A 24,977-nucleotide genomic window follows, 5' to 3' on the forward strand; every position below is an offset into this window, starting at 1 on the left:
TAGATTGTCTACTATGGAGGCACTTTGAAAGGTCTTTGGAGCAGGGCTAGATTGCCTAATATGAAGGAATTCTGCATTCCCTATCACAGTTTCTTTTGATTGGCTGTCTAATTGGAACAGGCTATCTCTTTAAAACTTGTGTGAGACTGTAAGATAGTTCTTCTATCTGGCTTCAGTTCTTTTTATGCAGATGGTAAAGATCACAGTTCACTCACAGCAGGAAGGAGAGGGGAAGGACTTTCTTCCTTTGCTCTCCCTCTCTTTTATTCTTTCTTTGAAAAATGATCCTGGAAATGTTTGTCTCTGTTGTACTTCATTTTTCCTTCTCAGATTTAGATGGCTGACATGATTCCCACCAGACCTGGGATATTGAGACAGTGAGCGCAAAGTCAGGCTTGCTGACAAGATGGTTCTGCTAGCTACCCCAGCAAGGAAGCACTGAGAAATCAGGGTAACTGATATTCAATTCCAGGGGTGGGGTGAGGGTAGATGTTGGACTTGGAACTGGAACTGGGATCTTTAAGAACTTAGCTAAACTATGAATTTAATAGTCCACCCAATCATTTCCCAGAGACTGAGGTGCTGGTGTTGTTGTTGTTGCTGGTGGTGGTGGTAGTGGTGGTGGAGGTGGAGAAGACGGAAGAGGAGGAGAAGGCAGAGGAAATTATGCTTGCCTCAGGTTGGGGAGTAAGTTTGTATATTTATGATTTTATCTTTCAAAGTAAATATGTCTTTGTTTTTTTGTTTTTGTTTTTGTTTTTGTAGGCAATGGAGGTTAAGTGACTTGCCCAGGGTCACACAGCTAGTAAGTGTCAAGTGCCTGAGGCCGGATTTGAACTCAGGTACCCCTGAATCCAGGGCCGGTGCTTTAACCACTGTGCCATCTAGCTGCCCCCAAAGTAAATATGTCTTTGAAACTCTAATATGACTGCTAATGCCTAAATGTAACTGGAGTGCAAGGGATCTACCCTACACTTGGAATAATACCATCAATGGGGGCTTGAACTGTTTGCAGAGAATCAAGACACTAAAAACTCCTTAAGGATACCAATGAACTGTAGAGATGAGGTAAAATTTAATCGACCTTAAAGAAAAATCTTGGATAAGGCAATATAGGTCTGTGCCATTTGGTTCTTTTTATTTCCCATGTCTAAACCTGCTGTTGGGTTACATCTAAATGTTTTCCTGATCATTTTTCAGTTGTTAAGTAGTTAACTAACTGGAACTCCAATCTGGAAACCACAGACGAAGTACATAGTGTTCTGTCATTAATATTCTAATGTCTAATTTGGACACAGAATCTGTATTTGAATTCTCTCTCTACTACTCACTGGCTATGTAACACTGGGCTCCTCTGGCCCTTATAAAATGAGAGAGTTGAACCAGATGACTTAAGGGCTCCCTTACAATACTAAAGTTCATGGGATGCTTTTTGTCAAAAAGTAGAGGAGGAGGAGCTGTCTTCTAAGGTTGTGAGCTTCCTGTATCTGAAAACGAAAGGACAAATGCAAACTGGATGTAATTACTAAGAAAGGGACCATTGTTCAGGTACAGGTTAGATTACATAGCCTTTGAGGTCCCTTCCAACTTCAAAGACTGTTTTTTACAAAATATTAAAGATCATCATGAATTGAAGTTGGTCCTTTCATTATTTTTACCACTGAGTAAATAAGAGTCCCTCAGCTGCAAGACTAATAGTAAATGAAAAGTATAAAACTATAAATGCAAGGCAATATAGTATATTAATATTTCTCCTAGGATTACGTTTAATGATTTTATTTTTGATGGTAAATTGTGTCACCTCTCACAGTTAGTCATCCTTGCAACCTCTTTTTTTTGTTTATAAATGGCATTTGTTTATATCAAAATATATTTGTACACCATCACTAAAGTTCTTGATCATTTCTAATATTTTATGAAGCTGTATTGTAGTACAAACACAAAGCTACATCCTTTCCATGTATGGCAAATGACTGATGATATGATATTCATCCTCAACTCTTATCATATTGCCATGACCACTTCTATTACATTCTTTACTTGATAGATTCAACCTCAGGCATGCAGAGAAGCCTGGATTAATGTCTATAAAAGAGAACTCATCCCCCACTTAATACCTATGACACTTCATTTGTAACATCAAAAAACAGATGATGCTCTGTTCACTTACCACATACCCTAATAGGTATTTTTAAAGCTAATATTTTTCCCTATCACGTGCATGTTTAATAAGATTCTATTTGCAGTTCCAAAGGACATAATCCAGCCAAACAGAATCAGTATGAAATTATATAAATAAAAACCTATTCAGAAAAACGTTACTTCAGAAATTATAATGTAAAGAAATCCTTGAAAAATAAGATGTATTATGTATGAGTAATTAAGTTACTACTTCAGTTGTTGTACATAGGGGAAAATTTGTTACAATTTTCCAATAAGTACAGCTTTGCTAGATTCTTAATTTCATATGCCTTCAATTAACGATATTCATTTTGTGATCTATAAGTATTCCTGTTATTAAAATTATACTACATCTTTTTTTTCTGGGATTTTTGTAATTCATCTTAATAAAACATTATCCAAAAAGCAATTAGGATTTTTTTTAAATCACAAAACTGTATACTCAGAAACATTTCAATAATAAGATTTTGTTCATTAGCTTTATATAAAAGATCATTTCCAGTATAATCTGCTTTAACTACTTAAATTGATTTGAGTTGTGAGTGTGCTTTTTACTCCACATGCTGATGGATCTCGATGTTGGTATTTGCTCCAATGGTGAAAATAGCTTATGAGTTCTCAAGATATACACCCAACATGTTCTCTTGTAGGTCTCTTGATATTACATGAGTACTAATGGAATACATGGTATAACACAATAGCTGACAAATTAGGTAATGTAATAGTGCTTCCAATCTAATACAACAAAACTCTATTAAATGGCTTCTATAAAAGACTAGTACAGGCACTGCAGACAAAAAAAACCAGATTTCTACTCCTCACTTACCTATTCTACTAGAATTTAAAAAAAAAAAAAAAGCATTGAGTAAGTTTCACTGTTTAAATATCATCTATTTGTGGTTTTGAATGAGGAAGATAGAATGGGTAAATTCAACCCACAGATAATTCAGTCAAATCTATTTAGGCTATTACTTTTAACCTCCTGCCCAAATAAATCTTCTCCTGATCTACTAACAAGTAATAAAATGGATTGATTAGAATTTCACTTCTTTGCCCTTTCACTTCCCACATTCACAGAGAACAGGAAAAAGGACACAATGATTTTGGCAAGCTGCCAGGGTAATCCTCCCATCAAATGGTTATAGCTGAGTGTGTGTGTGTGTGTGTGTGTGTGTGTGTGTGTGTGTGTGTATGTATGTGTGTGTATATATATATATATATATATATATATATATATATATATATATATATATATATAAATTTTAATTTAGAGTTCTTTTTTTTTTTCCACAAACAGGGCTTTTATTAGTGTGTTGAGAAGGGGGTGGGGAATCACCAAGGGATCAAGCCAAATTTCAGGAATCACCACCCCTGCCCCTGCCTTATGCCTTTCATTCTCAAAGCAACTTGTCAGAAGGGAGGGTGGGAGGAGAATGAACTCCCTGGTGGTATCCAGGGCCAACCCACTCTGAGGTCTAGACAACACAGCTAGAGTTCCTGCATGTCCACTAAAAGATCACACGCCTCACATGTTGGCTCACTCCCACTGCAGCCTTGAGTTGTAGGCTCGGGACACTGTATTCCAGGCGTCCATATACCGATTCATGCACATCGCCATGCACCTCTGCTCGGAGTTGTCCAAGGAGCTGCTGGGCTTCCCAATGCTCTTCCGGAAACACTTGTTCGGCATCCTCTGCAGCAGCTCCTGCGTGTTGGCTATGGCGATCTGCACCTTCACTTGCTCCATGATGAGCCCTGAGTCCAGATTCCCGCCCCCCGCCCCCACCACACCCCCGAAGTCTGAGCCAAAGCTGCCCTCCATGGCCCCCAAGCAAAGTCACCCCAATTTAGAGTTCTTTGTGCTTGTCTTTAAGGTGGGTTTTAATATACATTTTATATATGTACATATATTTGTATATATAATCTTAGCACAAAACTATATTTCTGGAGGCAGGGTTTGAAAACTGATTTAAAATTATGTAAACAATTAGGCCAACTTTAATTTATGTAATATATTATACATTTCAAATCATTTACATATACATAGTCCCTTTAAATCCTCACAAAAACACTGTGAAATGGAATAGTTATTATTATCCCAATTTTACAGATAAATTGAAGCACAGAGAGGTAACTATAGACCATATAACATAATATAGCTTCATAGATTTGGAAAGGACCAGGTAGGCTATAAATTACTACTTTTCCTATCCGATTTTACAGATGAATAAATAGTCCAGAGATGGGACATGTTTTCCAAAGTCACTTATCTCTGGTAACGAGCAGAGTCAGTATTTGAACTCAGGTCCTCTTACTCCAAATGCAGTGCTTATTTTATGTTGCAACAAGAATAAAAGAGGCATTATTGGAATCTATGTCTCCTGAGTACTGTAAATTGAATATTTTTTTTGGAACCCACCATTATGTAGACCTTCCCACATAATGAATTAAAAAACAAGTGCTATTATATAATACATTGTGCTAAGTGCTGGAAATACGCATATAGAAAAGATAGTCCCTGCTCTCAAGGAGCTCACATTCTAATAAGAGGCTTCAGCTGCAGGTCTAATGGAAAAAGACTGTGGTTCTTAATGTACAGAAGTAAATCAGAGGGTATATATTTTGCTTACTCCTATTTCCAATTATATCTGTTTTATTTATTCATACTTAACTTGTGTAACTATTTACACTTTAATGTTTAAATCCACATTTATACTTGGGAAAGTAACTTAAATAGTAAGAATTGTTAAAATAAAGAAATAGAAATTCATAAATTAAATCCATATTGCTTATTGCATTTCAACAAAGTTGTTATGAGTTTTTCTTATTCCAGCAAACACTAGTAGTTTCTCAAAGCATTGCTACCTCATCAATCTATCAGAACTTGAGTACAAGACCAGGGAGCACACAGCATTTAATAGCATCTTATAAATGGATCATTGTCTGAAATTCCGTGGTAGTAGTGTATTTTTTAAAGGTGTTAAGTATTTATGAGCAAAAATATAGGGCCTCTGATACATTTCACCTTTTTTTTTTCCTGCAACAATAATGGAGATGTTTACATAGAATTTCTGAATAATAAGTATCAATTTTTAGCAATATATAACAATTTCTCCTTGAGGAAAAAAAAAGGATTAGCTGTGGAAAACATACAGTATAAAATAAAAGTACTTTAAGGAGTTTTTTTCTACTATATTATGCTTTGTTTATGTTATTCTAGAAAAAAATTAAATCATAAAATCACAAAAATCTCGGAGTTGGAAGGTATTTCAGAAATCATCTAGCCCAGTTTGTCATTTGCTTATGAACTCCCTCAACATTATTTTTTCATCTTATTTTATTTCATTTTCAATTACATGTAAAAATTTACATTCATTTAAAAAATACATTTTGGATTCCTCCACTCTTTGAGAAGGCAAGCAAATTCCTATATACACATGAAATCATATAAAACATATTCTTCATTTTAGCTATGCTGCAAAAGAAAACATACCCCCCCAAAAAAAAATCCCAAGAAAAATAAAGTAAAAATAAGTTTGCTTGAATCTCCCATCTGTTCTTTCTCTGGAGTTGGATAGCATTTTTTTCCATCATAGTTCCTTAGATCATTTTATTACTGAGAATAGCCAATTCATTCAGAGTTGAGTATCCTATAATATTGCCATTACTGTGTACAACATACTCCTTGTTCTGCTCATTTCATATTTTATCAGTTCATATATGTCTTTTCAGGGCTTTCTGAACTATTCCCATCACCATTTCTTATACCAAAATGTATTCCATTATAGCCATGTACTGTAACTTTTTTAACCATTAGAGATTCACTACAGGTTCATAATATAAAATACCTAGGTAAAGTTTAATCAGTATTCTCATAAAATTAAAAAGCATAGATGACTTGAAATCTGCACACCTGAAAGGAGTGCCCTAGGGGGTGGAGCCAAGATGGCAGCGGCAAGGCATTAAATGCTCAGAGCTCCTGACACAATTACTCCAAAACAGCCATAAGACAACCTCTGGAGCAGCAGAACACACAAAAAGATGGGCTCATATTATTTTTCTGGCAAAGACAGATCACCCCAACACAGATCCAGCCACAGGCAGGATGCACCAGAGAAACTTACCCACGAGCCTCCAAATTAGCTGCAGTGCCAGTGTTGTCTGGAACTAAGCTTGCAGTCAGGTGAGAGTGCTAAATGGCCTGGGGCGGGGGGGGGGCGGAATACAGGGGTGTTTGTGGGACCTAAGGAGGAATTCAGTAGTCCTACCACAGCAGGGACCCAGGAAGAAATCTTGAGTGGTGGAGGCCCAGGTCGAAAAGGGGTGCAGGCTTATTGGAGCTAACAACCATAACCCACAAAGGTTTGCTGCCTGGTTAATTAGGAAGTTGGTCTGAGGTCATCTTTGGACCAAAGAACAGGCCAAGCAAGAAAAAACCTGCCCTTCCTTAAACTAAAACACCCAGAACCCTCTGAAGCTTGGGGCAGTGTAGCTTGAAAGTAGGCCCCATTTTTGCATGAGGGAGTTAAAGGTCCAGTAAAAGACATACAGGATGAGCAAGCAGAGAAAGTTGAGAACCATACAAAGTTTCTTTAGTGACAAGGAAGATTGAAGAGCACCCTCAGAAGAAGATAGCAACATCAGGGTTTCAACATCCAAAGCTTCCAAGAAAAATATGAATTAGTCTCAGGCCATAGAGGCACTCAAAAAGCACATTGAAAACAAAGTAAGAGACATAGAGGAAAAACTGGAAAGAGAAATGAGAGTGATATATTAGAGTCATGAGATAAAAGTCTGCAGCTTGAAAAGCCAAATGGAAAAGGGAATACAAAAGCTCTCTCAAGAAAATAATTGCCTTAGAATTAGGATTGAACAAATGGAAGCTAGTGACATTATGAGAAACCAAGACACAGTAAAGCAAATCCAAATGAATAAAAAATAGAGGGCAATGTGAAATATCTTCTTGGAAAAACTGCTGACATGGAAAATAGATCCAGGAGAGATAATTTGAAAATTATTTGACAACCTGAAATGATGATCAAAATAAGATCACCTTCCAAGGGATTGTCAGGCAAAATTGTCCTGATATTCTAGAAGCAGAAGGTAAAATAGAAATTGAAAGAGTCCATTGATCACCTCATGAAAGAAATCCCAAAAGGAAAACTTCCAGGAATATAATAGCCAAATTCTAGAGCCCCCAGGTCAAGGAGAAAATATTGCAAGCAGCCAGAAAGAAACAATTCAAATGCTGTGGAGCCACGGTCAGGAGAGCACAGGATCTAGTAGCTTCTATGTTAAAGGATCAGAGGGCATGGAATATGATATTCCAGAGGGCAAACAAATTGGGATTACAAATAAAAACCACCTATCCAGGAAAATTGCATACAATCTTTGAGGGGGAAAAATGGGACTTCAATGAAAAAGAGGACATTCAGGTATTCATGATAAAAAGACCTGAACTGAACAGAAAATTTGACTTTCAAATACAAGACCCTAGAGAAGCATAAAAAGGTAAATAAGAAAAAGAAATCATGAGAGATGTTAAAAGGTTAAACAGTTTACAGTCCTACATGGGAAGATGATATGTCTAAATTATAAGAGTTTTCTAAGTATTAGGTAAGATGATAGGAATAAATTTAGACAGAGAGCACAGGTGGGAATTTATTATGAAGGGATGATATCTTTAAAGCATGTTATTTATTTATCTTTTTTTTGGGGGGGGGCTTAGGGGGCGGTTGGGTTTGGTAAGTGTCTTGTGTCTGAGACTGGATTTGTGTGTGCGTCTTCCTGGGTCCAGGATGGGTGCTTTATCTACTGTGTTACCAAACTGTCCCATGATGACATCGTTTTAGGGTAAAATTGAAGAGCGAGAGGAATGCACTGCAGGGGCGGGAAATGGGAGGGGTAGAATGGGGTGAAATCTCACACTAAAGAAGTAGGAAAGGGTTTATGGAGTGGGGGGAGAGATGGGCAAGGTGTGGGGAAGTGAATGAGCCTTATAATCAACAGAATTAGCTCAAAGACTTTAATCTCATCAGAGTTAGATCAAGGAGGTAGTAACATACACACTCAATTGGGTAGAGTAACCTATTCAACACTGCAGGAAAGTAGGAAGGGAAGGGGATAAGGAGGGAGGGGTGAAAAAAGGGAGGGCAAAGTGGGGGAGGGGCAGTTGAAAGCAAAACACTTTTGAGGAGGAATAGGGTAAAGGAAAATAGACAATAGAGTAAATATAGTGGGAAGTGAATAGGATGGAGGGAAACAGTTAATAGTAATTGTGAAAAAATTTTTGAAGCAGAAAAAAGAGTAATGTTAGATGATGCTGGTGATTGATGATGATGATGGCAAAAAGTATGGCACTTATTTTTCTGGGCTTTTGCTAAGAAAATTCTTTGTCAATTTTAACATACTATGTAAAAGTTATCTATAACTGTTGTTGCAATAATCAACCTTATGGGTTCATTTTAAGAAAATCTTTTTTTAAAGTACTATATGAATGTAGTTTACTATTAAAAAATGATGAGCAGGATACTATCAGAAAAAGCTGGATAAACCTCCATGAGCTGATGTAAAGTGAAATATACTATATACAGAATAACAGCAATAGTGCAAGATGATCTACTGTGAATGACTTGGTCATTTTCAGCAATGCAAAGATCCAAGATAACTCTGAAATACTTATGGACATTTCAATCTATCTACAGAGAAAAACTGATGGTATTTGAATACATATTGAAACTTAATTATTTTTGTTAGTTCCTTTTTTGGAAACAAAAAAATGATGAGCAGGATATTATCAGAATAATCTGGAAAAACCTACATGAACTGATGCAGAGTGAAATGTATTATATACAAAATAATAGCAATAGTGCAAGATGATCTGCTGTGAAAGACTTGGTTATTTTCAGCAAAGCAAGATCTGAAAGACTTATGAAAATTGCAATCTATCTACAGAAAACAACTGATGGTATCTAAAAATAGATTGAAGCATAATTTTTTTTATAGTTCCTTAATCTGAAGTTTTGTTTTTTGTCTGTTTTCTTTCACAATCTGGCTAATGTGGAGATGTTTTGCATAATCACTCATTTATAACTTATATTGAATTGATTTAGTTCTTGGGGTGTGGGGTGGGGATGAAAGGAGGAAGAGAAGTTGGAACACAAAGTAATAAAAAATTGAATTCAAAATTTGTTTTTCCATGTAATTTGGAAAAAAATAAAATTCTGAATGGGGTAAAAAAAAAAAGGACTACCCACAACTATGACTTAACTAGAAATGGTAGCTATAGCAATAAGACAATAAAAAGAAACTGAAGCAATTTTAAAAAATCCTCCTTTCTAAAAGATAATTAGGTCTGGCTTAGTGATATTACCTGATAATCAGTGGGTGAAATTCACTGGAGATAGTTTTTTAAAAAAATATATTATGATGTACAGAGGCTTAGAATTCTCTGGAATTCTGTGCAGAATAGTAGAAGCAGTCCTATGGGGACCTCACCTACCAGTTCAAAATGGGGAGGTTAGGGGTTGGGAGAGTAGCTTCAGAGCTTCTAATTTATTAAACCTAAATCTCAATATTTTATCAATTTAAATGTCAGCTCCATTTTCTGAAGACATGCTTCCTAGAGAAGAATTATTATTACAGGGCCCTTGTTACTTAAATTCTAGGTGTCTGGTAGTAAGTTGGTGTGTGTGTGTGTGTGTGTGTGTGTGTGTTAGAGAGAGAGAGAGAGAGAGAGAGAGCAAGCACTGAATGGGAATTCTTTTAAGCATAGCAATGAAAGAAGTTTATAAGAAATGTCATCTCTTAATAAACTATAGAAAATCATTATTAAAAATCAAAATTTATATTGATCACCCTAAAATCATGAATAATATTATATGATTAAAAATTTAAAGAGGAATAACTATGTAGGTCCTTGGAGATGCCTACAAATTCAATTTAAATATTTATTGTTATTCACTTATGAAAGGATTTAGCTTTTGTTTTCACACCCAGGAAATTAGAGTCTATTAAAAGCCATAAAAAGTCTTTGTCATCTATTTCTACTGGTTACTTACTAAATTTAACTCGTATAGAATAAAACTTGAAATTGGAATTTGAACTTTTCATAATTCTAACTACTATGCTTAGGCTCTCATCCACATACGGTTCCAGACACTCTCCTTAGGAGCTCCCAGATAAACACTAAAGTATTTTTTTTTTCGTGTGTATGTGTGGTGGCTCTAAATCAATTGTTATTCAAAATGACTAACATGATTATCATGTAGCCAACATAAACCCCATGTCAGAGTCTTTGATAATGTTCCACCAACAAAAAGATCCTGCCTCCTGATTTTAGTGGCATATCTTCTAATGAATGTTCAATTAGCATCTTGTAACACTATCCCTATTTCAAATTCTGATTTAAATCAGTCAGCAAGTTTTACCTTCTCCTTCCCTTAATTTATGCTTATACTAGACCTGCGGGTTCATAAAATTGAATCCCCTTTTTAAAGTAAAGAACATAAAAATAATTGAACATGGTAAACCTTTGAAGAAGACAGAGAAATTTAGTTTCTTCACAATCATATTATTCCCTGGGAGTGCAAAAGTTTAATGTTCATGATGACCAATTTCTTGGGAATTAATTGAATTAAATAATCCATCTGAATAGCTTAATAAATTCATTAAAAACATATTTGACTATTGTTAGGAATATATTTTTAGTCACAATGACAAAGGCAATTATATTCTGATAGTTGCAGATGACATTGTGTTATTATCTATAGATGAAACAATTCTTCAGTTAAGAATGTAGCTACTTTGGAAATGAATTGAACCATATGAAGAATCCAGCATTTAAATAGACCTTATACACACGCGCACTCACACACACAAATGTCTTTTGCAAACATGTAAGATCTTTTCTATTTTCCTTTCATTTTTAACATAATTGGGTAATATATATTTCCCTTCACTACCTAAAATTGAATTTTGTTATTTTATTATTGCTTTAATTTCTATTTTATATCTTGCTTTCATCCTAGTCTAGATTAAGTCTATTGCATTTCAATAAAAGATATTACTTCAGACTTGATCCTTTTGTTTCCTTTGAGAAATCTACATTAAGACTGCCTGCTGAGTTTAATAGAACAACCACAACAATCTGACCTTCATTTTCTCTCATGTTCTTTTGTCACATCAATGATCTTTTGTACTGTTCTATTTGCTGGTGGCTGAAATGCACCTGAATTGTGAGATAGAGAATTTTGATTTCTATTGGCTTGATTCTTGAAATTTGTTCACTCACTTTTAACTTCTACTAGCTCTACTCAAATGCCAGGGATTAAACACCTTGCTATTCCTCGTAGTCTAAAGTAACTTATTGCAAATGTTTAATTTTCCAATGCTGATCAATAATTCAATTTGGTTTTAGATAAGTTTTAGAAGGGCATATGTGTATTTATATATCTGTATAGAACATGTATGTTTGTATATACACACACATATAGGCATAGATATTATATCTGTCTAAAGATCCAGCTATACATATATTTATCTCATCCATCCACCCAACTAATTACCCATCCACCATCCACCCATCCAACCATCATCTATCTATCTATCTATCTATCTATCTATCTATCTATCTATCTATCTACCAATCTATCTATCTATCATCTAACATTTATATTTATTCATCTATCTATCCATTTATTCATCTCTATATATTTATCTGTATGTATATTTCTAGGTCTGTGTTTTCTTGTATATAAAATAAAAATGTTAAGCTACATGATATTTAAAGCCTTTTCTATCTATAGAAAATCTATATAGAGAGTACTATATGATGTCTATATATGTATGTATGCATATGAATCCATACATATACATGAATTTATACAAACATTACTATATTATGCCAAAAAAAGGTTACAATAATTTTGTTACTTTATCTGAAATATAGTGACAGTGAATATCTTGATACTTAATGGTTACAGCAGCTATGAATACCCTAGGCTACCACATCAGTCATTTGGCCAATCATTTCATTAACATTTTTCCAAATAATCTGGTTACTGTTTTGAAAGAATTAGATAATTGTCTACATCATCTAGTTATAAAGACCAAATTGCTCTGTTTGCTTTTCCTTGTACATGACATCCTATGTCATATCTTAGAGCCTTTGCTCACTCAATTTGTCTTTCATGCCTTGTATACTCTTCCTAGTCAACTTAGCCTCCTGAAATACCGAGCTATTTTTAAGACTTAGCTCACTTCCTACCTCCTACACTAGGCCTTTCCTTATGCTCTTACTTGTCTGTCTTTATTGCTCAAAAAATTTTAGGTGTTTTATATTGAATTATTCATGATATTGTTTTCTCGTCATTCCCCAGAAAAATATAACTTTCTTGAGGCTTGAACAGTTCAACTTTGTCTTTTTATCTCTGGCACAAATCAGTCCATCTGCATTTGGTTAGTGTCTATTATGTATACAAATACAAAAAAATGAAACTTCCTACTCTTGTGGAGCTTACATTTATCAGGGGAGACAATAGGTGCAATTATTGAATAAATAGAAATAGAAAAATAAGAAATAAACAAATGATAAAATTAATGAAATGAAACTAAAATAAATAGGAAAGGAGGACTCTAAGAATTGGGGAAAATCAGGAAAGGTTTCTTGTAGAAGGTGGTACTTGAGATGTACTTTGAAGGATGAGAAAGATTTCATAAAGTGGAATGTGAATGCATTCTAGGCATATGGGATGGCCAGGGCAAAGGCACAGAGATTAGAGATGCAGTGTCATATGTGAAGAATAGAGAGATGGCCAGTATGTTTGGTTCAAAGCTCATGGGAAGGAGAGTGACAAACACTGAAGTGAGAGAGTTTTGTTGTTTGGTCATTTCGGTCGTGTCTAACTCTTAGAGACCCCATTTGGGTTTTTCTTGGTAAAGATACTGAAGTGATTCTATCATTTCCTTTCCTTCTTCAGCTTATTTTTTAGATGAGCAAACTGAGGCAACCAGTGTTAAGTGACTTGCCCAGGGTCACATAGCTAGTAAGTGTCTGAGTCCAGATTAGAACTCAGGGCTGTCTGACTTCAGGTCTGGCACTCTAACCACTGGGGTACCTCTCTGTCCTTGGAGAGAAGTCTTAAAAGCCAAATAGAAGAGTTGATACTTTATCCTGGAGGCAATAGAAAATGAATGGAGTTAACTAAGCTGAGGATTGAAATGATCAAAGCTATGCTCAAGGGAAATGATTTTTGCAGCTCTGCAGAGGATGGAGTGAAGTGGGAAATGACTTGAGGTAGGGAGACCACTTAAGCAGCCAGAAGTGAAAAAGTCAAGAAAGAAGGTTGTTGGTGTGTGAATAGGAGGAAATAATCAGAAGTGAGATGTTATGAAGGGAGAAATAGCAAGATTGGGTAATTGATTAGAAATTTGAGGTGAGGAAGAATGAAGAGTAAGAATAACACCTAGGTTAGAATCCTGAGAGAAACAAAGAATTGAATTGCTATTAACAATTTATTGTTCAGTTGACTAGAGAAAAAAGATTTTTGTTTGTTATAGTTTGATTATTAATAATAATAGTAATATTAAATCTTCAATAGAATCCTGGCAGTTTTCTGTAAGAACAAACCAATCTCAGAGGCTTAGTTTATAAATATTTCTAATATTTTCATCTTTTATTCTTTTAAACATTATTCATACAACTTTCAAATCTGCCTCATAATTATAACAAGGGAAGAATATACAGAGGTGTAGTTATTTTCTTTTACTTCTTTAGAATTTCCTAGTTGATATTAGAAGATCATTCCAGGATGTTTTAATCTAAAATAATAAGGGAAAAAAAGCAGTCTGCAATAAAGAAATGGAAAGGAAATTAATATCCTGTCTTTTCCTACAGTTTTATATAAAGTTACATTCAGAAAATGTAGCATATATTCCAAACTGAAATAATATAGTAATTGTTTCACACATACTGCAATATTAAAGCATTTGGAAAGGACACAGTAATATTTTATTGACCCTACATTGATCATTCGAGAGCTATGAGGCCCTCAGGTACAGAATTTATTTTAGGAAGCATAAAAATTTGAGTCTCATAGCCCTGGGACAATAGAAAAGGGAATCTTCATTATATAGGACAAGTGATTCTATGTCACATGGAGGCAATGTATGTGATTCTGGGAAAGTATAGGAACAATAAAAAAGGCACATTTAATAATTTAACATCTAATATGGACCTGTAGTATTGGTAAAGAGTTATGCTAAATTCTAAAGTTGCAAAGATGAAAAAAATGGCAAAATTCTAGACCTCAGTGATGTAATTAAAGGATTGCATTCATATATAACTATACACACACATACATATATGGCACACCAGTTTTTGTCCCTTCCAAGCTCAAAGCCACAATTAACAGAAAAAGTTTCTTTCCTCTCCCTCCCCAACCCTTCCCACCACCACCATCCCCCTTTTTAAAGGTGCCACCCTGTAACATTTCTCATTGAGAACTTAAGGAGAAATTCCCCTGATCCAGAACTTGTGAACACAGGAGGAAGTGAAGTTTTCATAGAAGGGCCCAGGCAGTGGATGTCAGTCACTTTCTGAGTCTCTGAGCCAAGCAGCTCACAGACACTTCAGATTGAAACAGGGGAGGACCTCTTCTTGTGGGCCAGTCTTGTAAATTCTTGTAAAATCCTTCAGCTCATTCTTCAGGGCACTTAGTTTGACCTGTCATGAATTCCAACTCAGTTCAATTCAGTAACGGCTGAGTACCTACTGTGCACCAACACACCAGATATAGTGCTAGTTATAAGAACACAAAAACCAAAATAATTCTGTCCACAAGGGGATTATATTCTACTGGAAGGGAACAACATGTAAATATTTAGAAAATAAATGCAGAGTAATTTGGGAGGATTTTAACAATTTGAAGAAGTAGAAAAAGTTTCTTGTAATAGGTAGAAATATAGGTGACATTACTGTGCATATATTACATGTATAATATAGTGCATATTATATGTAGTTGCATATAAATATGAGCTGAAGGGATTTTTTTCCTCAGGAGAGCAGTGAGAAAAATAGGAGATATGAAGTCAAATGGTAGGTAGCATAAGGTGCCTATATATGTATATGTATGTATATATGCTTGTATATGTATATGTGTATACACACACACACAAACATATAAATTTTCTAAGCTTACTGGTCCTTCCATGTACATAGCATGCCATCTCCTATATACTTTGTAAATATGTTCTTCCATGTGTAGAATGGAGTCATTGTTCATTTTGTGCCTCACAGAATCTTCAAATTCCTTAAAAGCACAGCACAGGAATCATTGGCTAACATTTGATCTTCCTAGATATTAGCATTTTCTACCTGGTTAAATTTTAGTTTGTCTATATTTTATATTTATTTGTTTGAACATAGCTCTAAATCTGATTCTACTACATTTACTACCATTAATTATAATAACAGCTAGCATGTATAGTGTTTTAAGGTTTACAATACACTTCCCAAATATTATATTATTTTATCCTCTGGTAGAACATAAGCTCCTTGAGGCCTTCCCACCCTTTTAAAAAAATCTTCAGTGCCTAGCTAAGTGTCTGACACAGTATCATTTAATATTTTCTTATTGTTGAATGGAATTGAGTTAGTGCATCTGTCTTCTTTCAAGCAGCATTTAAGTATGTATGTGTGTGTGTGTGTGTGTGTGTACGTGTATATGTGCATGCATGTATGTGTGTGCGTGTTCAGTTGTGTCCAACTCTTCATAACCCCATCTGGGATTTTCTTGGCAAAGATATTGGAGTGGTTTGCCATTCTTCAGCCTATTGTACAGATGAGAAAACTAAGGCAAACAGGGTTAAGAGACTTGCCCAGGGTATCTAAGACCAGATTTGAATCCAGGAAGATGAGTCTTTCTGACCCCAGTCCTGGAATTCTATAAATTGTGTCACCTAGCTACTCTAAGAAGATGTATGGCTAAGCTAAAACATTCCTTGGAGATGGAGATATTTTGAAATTGAACCCCCCTGTTTCTGTTGTATTAATTTTCCCATTCAGTCACCCAACCTTTTAATCTCACATCACTGTTGTAACCATGCAATAGAAAGTGGAAACAGCTGAAATTTCTATCACCATGTTGGAAATGTTGTATCTGGAAAAGGAAACTGTCATTGTGATCTCAGTGAAAAGTTTGTTTCTAAAAGATGATTCAATACCCTACAGTTTCTCAAGAGACTAGAGTCTTATGTTCACTGTTTCTATTCTGAATTTAAGTTATTACCTTTAAAGTCTTGGATACTCTGAGAATGATGGTCCATAGACTTTATTTTCTTTCATTCATTCATTCATCTATCTATTTATCTATTTATTTATTTATTTGGGTGGGGTTTTTTGTTTGTTTTGTTGTTTTGTTTTTGTTTGTTTGTTTCTTTTTTGCAGGCCAATGAGGGTTAATAACTTCACCAGAGTCACACAGCTAATAAGTGTCAAGTGTCTGAGTGAGGACAGATTTGAACTCTCAGGTCCTTCTGAATGCAAGACCAGTGCTTTATTCACTGCGCCACCTAGCTGCCCTCAGTCCATAGCCTTTACAAATGACTCAGTGTGATCCATATTCACCTCTCTGCTCTCATTAAAATACATATGATATAATTCCTTTTATGTACTTATTTGTTCCACTCATCTCAAACAGTTTATCAAGCTTCACATTAACTTCATCTAGTGTTTTGTTTCCTGGATAAAGGTATGTATAAATGTATCCATTTAACTGATTTGATCCAGACTAAGTCTATATGATGTCAAAAGAAATGAGAAATGAAAAATTAAAACAGACTATATTATTTTTAAAAGGAGATGTTCAGATTTGTCATGACACAGTGGATAATACTATAGTTCAGGTAAGAAAGAACTAAGTTTGAATACTGTCTCAGATATTTACTAGCTTTGTGAATGTGGACAATTAATTCTCTGAGCTTCAGGAGACTGTCAGATTATGAGATCTAAACTGGTTGCATTATATATTAATGGAGAATCTTCACATGGATGAAATCATAGGTTCTTGATTAATAACATCATTTAGATTAAGCAAAATAGAGAGAATGCCTTCAAATGAGTTAGGTCATACAGACTTGTGCAAGGAGATATATCCCCTAATGATCTGATATTCATTAGAAAATAATATTTAATTATTTGTAACCAGACAATTGCATCAAAATGTATATCCACAAAGACAGAGAATGTGAATATAAATTCTCATCTTTAATATCTTCAAATCATCTATGTAAACAAAGCCTCTTTCTGCGTGATATTACTGGCAATATGGTATAGTGGATATAGCATTATGCTTGGATTAGTGAAGTTCCTGAGTAGGTACTGTTACTTAACTTAGAGAAAAACAAAAGAAAAATTACTCTGCATCTCTGCATCACATACTCATCTATAAAATAAAGCTAATTTCACCCATTATGTGTTGAATTCACATAGTTGTCTCTATGTATGTGCATATCATATACAATAAAGTATAGAAAGGTGATTTTTAAACTGTAAAGCACTATATAACTTATTATGCTTATATCTATCTATATGTTTATGAGATTTCATATAGGAATGATGTAGATACAATATTTTCTTAGTATATTCAAAAACATATAATATCCATATATGAAAAAAACTTTTTGCTCAAAATAATTTTATATATGAAAAATGTTTATAAATAACTCCCTGGTAGTTACATTAAAATTTATGCCATATCCATTATTTATATTTAAAAAATTATAATTTGTTGCTATGGATTTACATTTTTGCCAACATGCCCAGCGAAATGTGATTTGTTCCAATGTTTTATTGTTGTATCTACATCATGTTGTTCCTTTAATATTCTGTTCCTACTTTCTTTCATTAATTCTCAAATGTCCTACCTAGATTTGGCAAAATGGTCTGTTTTTTCATTTCAAAATGATTTAAGCTGCATGTAACTCAAATTCATCAGATAATAAATATACTCTAATAAATACATGCTACCAAATTGTGTCCAATGCCTATGAAGGTATTGTGTATCCATCAAAAGCCAAAGGGCAAACTTTATTGAAAACACTTAATGGAAAAATATGAAACATACCTCCCATGTTGAGTCTTTTGATAGAAAATAACCATTGGGGATCTGAACTTTCTCAAGAACTTCCAAGTTCATATAATACTTGTAGAACACATACATGCATACACACATAGGGATAGATATATATATACACATATACATGTATACACACATACATATATATACCCATACACTATATACATAGGTAGGTGTATGTATATATACATGTACATATACACATACATACATAAACACTCATATACATATATACACAGATATATATCTATATCTATATTGTGAGAAAATAATGGGAATTGGGGACTCCCCAGAGGCCACTGAGAAAGCTGGGCCTGACCTTTCTTAAGGTCAGCCCAGAGTCAGGAAGTTACCTCATTCAAAACCACGCCTACCTGAAAGCCTTGTTCCTGACAGAGGATCTGTTCTCTGACCTCACCACTACTGCACAACCAGTGAAACAATAGATTTGAGTGATGCTATCCAATTAGCTTTGAACAATGTGTATGAGCAGACTCTCCTCTTGCCCTCAGGAAGCTTGCAGAGACATGCACTCTCTTTTGGCTCAGGAACTGGGTGATTGCAAATACAATCCTCTGGGTTCCCTATTTTCTCTAGGCTTTCTTATCTTTCAGAGCCAGGGTTGCTCTCTTTACTAATATTTAATATACTTTAATAAATGCTTAATGCCCCCAAACTGATTCAGTAGCCTCTAATTTCTAAATAACAAAGATATGATAAAGCCCAGCTAATTTTTCCTACACTTGGGACAGTAATAGAGTGACCACACATAGAGTTTTATTTGCCACAGTTTTGGCAACCACAAAAAGGGGGTGCTGAACCCCTCAATCTTCTGATCTTCTCTGCAAAAACAAGTTAGGTAAGACATTTTGTTTGTATATTTCTCTTATTTTCAATGATTTTATGTGCGTGTCCCCTTTAAATTTTCAAATGGATTTATTCTATCTGCTAAGTACCTAAGTACCTCCTAATTACCTGCTTTTCTCTAACTTTAGTCTGGTTAATCAGACAAACGGGAAAAATCATGCTAATGTTTTCATTTTGTGCATTTTCTATTTTTATTTCTTTGTTCTGGGTTTAGTAAGGTAAATTTTGAATTATAATATGGAGAATAAAAATACCAAACCCTACTGTATTCTTTAGGGTTCCGCCTTAGGAAAGCTAGCCACAGAAGAAAACAGGCTTGTATCCTTTGTCTCCTTGACAGAAAAGCCAAAAATTCTATCCCTCCAAGAAATCCTCACCCATGATCTCATGGGTACTGCAGAGGATATCAGCCCACTTGGAGTGATGTTACTGATCTCATGGAAACAATATTATCCCCAGGTGAAAGAGCTGAAATAATAAATACAGCAAACTCTTTAGTCACATCAGGAAAAGTTGTTATACGGTGGCCTTTAGATGACCTTTACTGGGACCGCCAACATCCCTTAGCATTTTGATAAGTTTCAGGAAGCAAGGGAAACATTGTTACAGGCAATGGAATTTTGTGTGAGCAAAACTGATAACTGGCAAAAATTTATAGATACCATTCAGGAACCTAAGGAAAAGACTAATGGATTCTATGATATATTGTGTAAAAGTGCTAAAAATTATGCTGGATTAGATCCATCAAATCCTAGAGATGCCCATTTCATTTCCAATCACTTTATTCTCCAATCCTTGCCAGAAATACAGAAATACTTTGAAAGACATTGTCCAGGTTGGAATGCCCTAAGTACAGACAGAATTTAAAAATAGCAACATATATTTATGAAGTAAAGGAGAGGGAAGACAGATACAGACAGAAAGAGAGGGGTTTGCAAGACAACACTGAAGAAACAACCACAGATCCAAGCATTTTAGCTCCATTATACTAAACCACAAGGCAGTGAGGCTGGGCAACTGAGGATCAACCCCCTAGATTTTGTTATTACTGCAATAGATGGGGACACATGATGCGGGTCTGTAGAACTAAGCAAAAGGAGCTTAGACAGATGATAACTGGTGAATTTAGAAAATTCCTCAGGGAGCAGAATCAACTGTCATATTGCTCATGAGATACCAGTGTGCTTCCCATCAACATTAGTCAGCCATACTCCAATTACCTTTTAAAAGGAGTATTTACTAAGCTGATATATTAAGGAGAGGTATTAGAGAATCATCTCCCCAAACTGGGGCATATTGTTACCTTGTCCACACAAGATCCCTAGGTAAAATGGGCACAAGTATAGGGTACATGTGGGGCCGAGGTACATACATTACTTTTGTTTACTGAAAGTTCTTTTCTCTTTTTTGCTGAATCCTCATGAAATTCCATTTAGGTTTAGCTCTCTGCTGGGCTTCAAGGCATACATAATGCCCTTGCAGAATCTTAAATCTTTTTCCTGGGAGTGGGCAGTTTGTCCTTCAGGTGCTTCTCAGACCTTGATGCATACACTGTCATCGGTACCTATCTGGCAGACACTGCTACCACTACTCATGGGCACTCCGGATCCTTCTCCCTTTAAAAGTTCACAAGATTGTCTTATTCAACAAGGGGAGTGAAAAGAAAGGAAAGAAACTCAATCCTCTATAATTGATGGAAATTTTCTTTCAGGTGTCCTTCCTTGTCATATTGGATCACTCCTCACCTTGTTATTGCTGGAATGTATAGTTCCAAACTGACTCATTATGTTCAACATAGGCCAGAGGTGCTTTACATTCTTCTTTTTTTTTTTTGTCTGGGTTACATGACTTGGCCAAGGTCAAGTGCTCTCATTTGCTCTTCACAAATAATGCTGTGAGGTTGGTGCTATAGTTATGCCCATTGTTCAGGTGAAGAAACTGAGACAGAAAAAGCTTACGCCACTTGCCCAGGTCACACTACTAGTGAGTATCTGAGGCAGGACATGGAGTCAGGTCCTGACTCCATGTCTAGTGTTCTATCTACTATGCCACCTAGCATCCAGTGTTATTTTCAATTTGGGGAAATTTTTTGGAGGTGGGTGCAGTGAAGGTTAAGTGACTTGCCCAAGGTAATCAGCTTGTATGATACTGTAAATACAGATTGACCAGAGAAGTACTATCACCACATTCTACATTCTGTGGCTTTCTCAATATATTCTAATATGATATTAGGCTTTATTTGGGGGTGGGAGGGTTGAAACATTATACTCCTTTTTCATGTTGAGGTAGTAATCTGTTAAAATACACAAATTCTCTTCTAACCACAACATTCACTCCCCCCACTTTCTAAACTTATGAAGTTGATTAAAAAAAAAAATCCAAGGGTAGGTCATTTTACTTATCTACATCACAATAATTTTAAATGAAACTAGATTTTTTTTTGCAGGGCAATAAGGTTTAAGTGACTTGCCCAGGGTCACACAGTTAGTAAGTGTCAAGTGTCTGAGGCCAGATTTGAACTCAGGTCCTCCTGAATCCAAGGCTAGTGCTTTATTCACTGTGCCACCTAGCTGCCCCCAAACCTAATTTTTTGTCTATTGAAAACTTCCAAATTGATTAAAATGTAATTGAGAAATATTTAACAAAATAAATAAAAACAGAATAAAACAAAGGTACTAATAAATTGTGGTTTTCTTAATCCACATGTGAGCCATAGGGATTCCTTTTATATGATTAAGTGGAGTATGATTCTGTTTAAGCTTGACACCACAAATCTAAATTTTTGAAAATATATTGAATAGCATAAGACCAAAGGAATACCTTGAGGTATTCTACTAGAAATCTTTTTCTCTAAACTTCTCTAAACTTCCATATTATTCACAAGTATAAGATGAAAGATTATTTTATTAAATGTTTTGGTGAAATCTATGGATTCCTGTGAATTACCAGTCTATTACTGTTCAAAAACTAAAGAAGATGGAAGGAAGGAAGGAAGGAAGAAAAAAAGAAAAAAATTATATTCATCTCTATAACTTGTTATTACTAAAGTCAAGCTAAGGTTTTGGGGGTTTTTTGTTTGTTTTTTTAAACAACTGTAATTTTCCATTCTAAGTTCTCACAAATCATCCCTTCAAGAAAGCTCTCTAGAATTTTGTCAGGAATCAAAATCTAGTTCATTAGCATGCTGTTTCAGTTTTGAAAATAAGATTTGCTTTTCTCCAATCTTGTAATTTCTTTTGTTTTCATCTGTCTTGCAAAGATTGTAAACCAATAGTGGGTCAGGAATCTCATTTGTCTATTCTTTCAGTATTATAGGATATATGGGGGAGGGTGTTGATTTTTGCCATTCAAATGTGGTGACTTGAATATTTCAAAAGTAATTATTCAATCTCTTTTCTCTTCATCTCCCCTGAGTTTCACCTCCCTGTTATCCATTTGTAGTTTATCATTTCTGGCTCACAATGACATTCTCATAATATCTATCATATGTTTCCTTAAACTATGTTCTAATATTTTCCAAATTTTACCATAAGCTGACAAAAGGGTGCTATTGCCACATACAAGGTTTAATAAAAACCTTGGGAAGATAGATATTGAAGTTGTGACAAGAGAACAATACCATAATGAGAATGCCCTTACATATCTACAGATTGTGCTAATTCCAACAAGTATGCTAACAACGTATTAGTAATATACAAAGCTCCACAAATCAATTTGCATAAATACAGAACCTTCTGTAGAAAAAATGACTAAATGTATAAAAGCTGTCCTCTCATTTAAGGTAAATCAGATTAATCAGGTTTTTGTAAGTAAAATGAAAAAGTTACTAAAGAATAAGGTAGAGTTAAATGTCATATGACAGTTCCTACCAACTAGATCCTTTTGCACACTCTATCAGCATAACCCCTCTAATTCCAAGGGATTAGAGAGTTATTCATTTTATTTATTTTTCTTTTTTTCTTTTAATTCTTTTTTTGTGGGGCAATGAGAATTAAGTGACTTGCCCAGAGTCACACAGCTAGTAAGTGTCAAGTGTCTAAGGCTGGATTTGAACTCAGGTCCTCCTGAATCCAGAGCTGGTGCTTTATCCACTATGCCACCTATTTGCCCCTATTCGTTTTATTAAACACACACACACACACACACACACACAGAACCCAAAAAATAAGATGAGGTGTATCCAATATCACTTTCAGGATGAGAGAAGTGTCAAAATTTCTAGCTATGGCATTCATCACAGATGTTTGCTTCCTTAGTTTTTTTTTTCCTTACCCATTTGCAAAATGAAACCAACACTATTTTCTGTCATTTTTTTCTTGACAATATCAAGGACCTAAAATATTATGAACAAAATACCACCACCACCAAGATGTACAGGAGTTTGAGAAGCAAATAAATCAATTGATATGTGTTGTCCTGTTGTTGTCCTTCATACTCGAGGACTAAAATGATATCACAATGTTCAGGTCAATGTACTCTGTGTCCAAGCTCAAAAGAAATGTGTGATGCACAAATATAGAGACATCTCCCTCCCAAATGTTCATACGGATTATTTTTTTATACAGTACTTTACAGAACAGGAATTGGCTCCCTTGAGGTCAAAATTCATTGACTTCGAATGGTGTGTAAAATTATATTTCTAAATTGAGCAAACTTGGTTATCTGGTATCTTTGTAAAATCAAAATCTATAATATGATGCCATATTTGTAAAGGTTTAATCATTTAAACAAATGCAAAGCTGTCTAGGAAGTAGAAAGGTTGGTGATTAGCCCATCTTAGTTCAAATTAGGAGAGAAAAATAAAAAGAAACAGGCAAAAATAAAACAGACCTCAGTTGGAAAGAAAGAGAAGACAGGAGAAAAAGACAAGGAGGGAATTTTTCACTTCTATGGTATGTTCTTTCAATATGTCCATAGGGACTGAAGGCTAAGGGAAGTCATCTTGTCCCTGTTGAGTCAAAAAGAAATGGGAATTTAATAGTACAGAAATCTGCTTTCTAAGAAACTAGAGATTGGTTATATAGGGGAACAAATTAATTAGTCAATTAGGACTAATTTTATTCAACTGATATTAGATCTTTATTGTCATGAGTGAGGGAGAAGATAAAGGGAATAAGAAGCTTCAGAAAGAACTAACAATTAAGCAAGGAGAACACTAGGTCAAATACAGCAGACATGATAGAATTATGGACAATATAAGGTTTCAATTGCATGTCAATTTCATCTCCTTTATAATTCTTGATATCAGTGCAGATATTACCTGAAAGTTTCAATGTAATGGTGAACTATATGGGGTTTTATTTAAGCAGCATGGTAGAAATAAGGACGTACAGTCAAGAGAGATGAGGATTCTAATTGTGCTTCTGACACTAGTTATCAAACAGAAGTCACTTTTCTCCTCCTAGGTTCAGTTTATTCAACTGTAAAATGCAGCTTCCCCTCTGGGTTTCTGTGCTATGTTGAAAAGTGGCGGGGAGGGGGGACAGGGTGTGGGATTTGGGGCGGGGGGAATTGGTGTCAGGGAAAATCTGGATTCTAATCCTGATTCTGGATCTTGTTCCTATGTGACCAAGTCAGTTCATTTCTTTGAGCCTCAGTTTGATCATTTATAAAATTGTGATAATGATATCATAGTACTGTAGAGGAAAGGGAGTAGAGAACACCAGGCAAAGAATAAAGCTAGAGAGAACGATCAGACTGGAGAGAAAAAGTATATTGATTGGGGAATATCCAGGAAGACAACATTACTAGATTGAAGAGTATGTTTTGGGGCATAATGTGTAAAAACAAAAA

General features: G+C 35.0%; 2 protein-coding genes across 6 annotated transcripts in view; both read right to left on the minus strand.

The window, feature by feature from the left end:
- BRINP3 (BMP/retinoic acid inducible neural specific 3) overlaps positions 1–24,977 on the minus strand; it is a 551,226-nt gene that overhangs the window by 77,023 nt on the left and 449,226 nt on the right. The window lies entirely within an intron of this gene.
- On the minus strand, positions 3,719–4,003 carry LOC122725495 (mitochondrial import inner membrane translocase subunit Tim13-like). Its single transcript, XM_043962627.1, has one exon. The coding sequence runs from the start codon at positions 4,001–4,003 to the stop codon at positions 3,719–3,721; it is 285 nt and encodes a 94-aa protein (XP_043818562.1).

Source organism: Dromiciops gliroides, chromosome 4 (genome assembly GCF_019393635.1).
Source record: "Dromiciops gliroides isolate mDroGli1 chromosome 4, mDroGli1.pri, whole genome shotgun sequence".
NCBI lineage: Eukaryota > Metazoa > Chordata > Mammalia > Microbiotheria > Microbiotheriidae > Dromiciops > Dromiciops gliroides.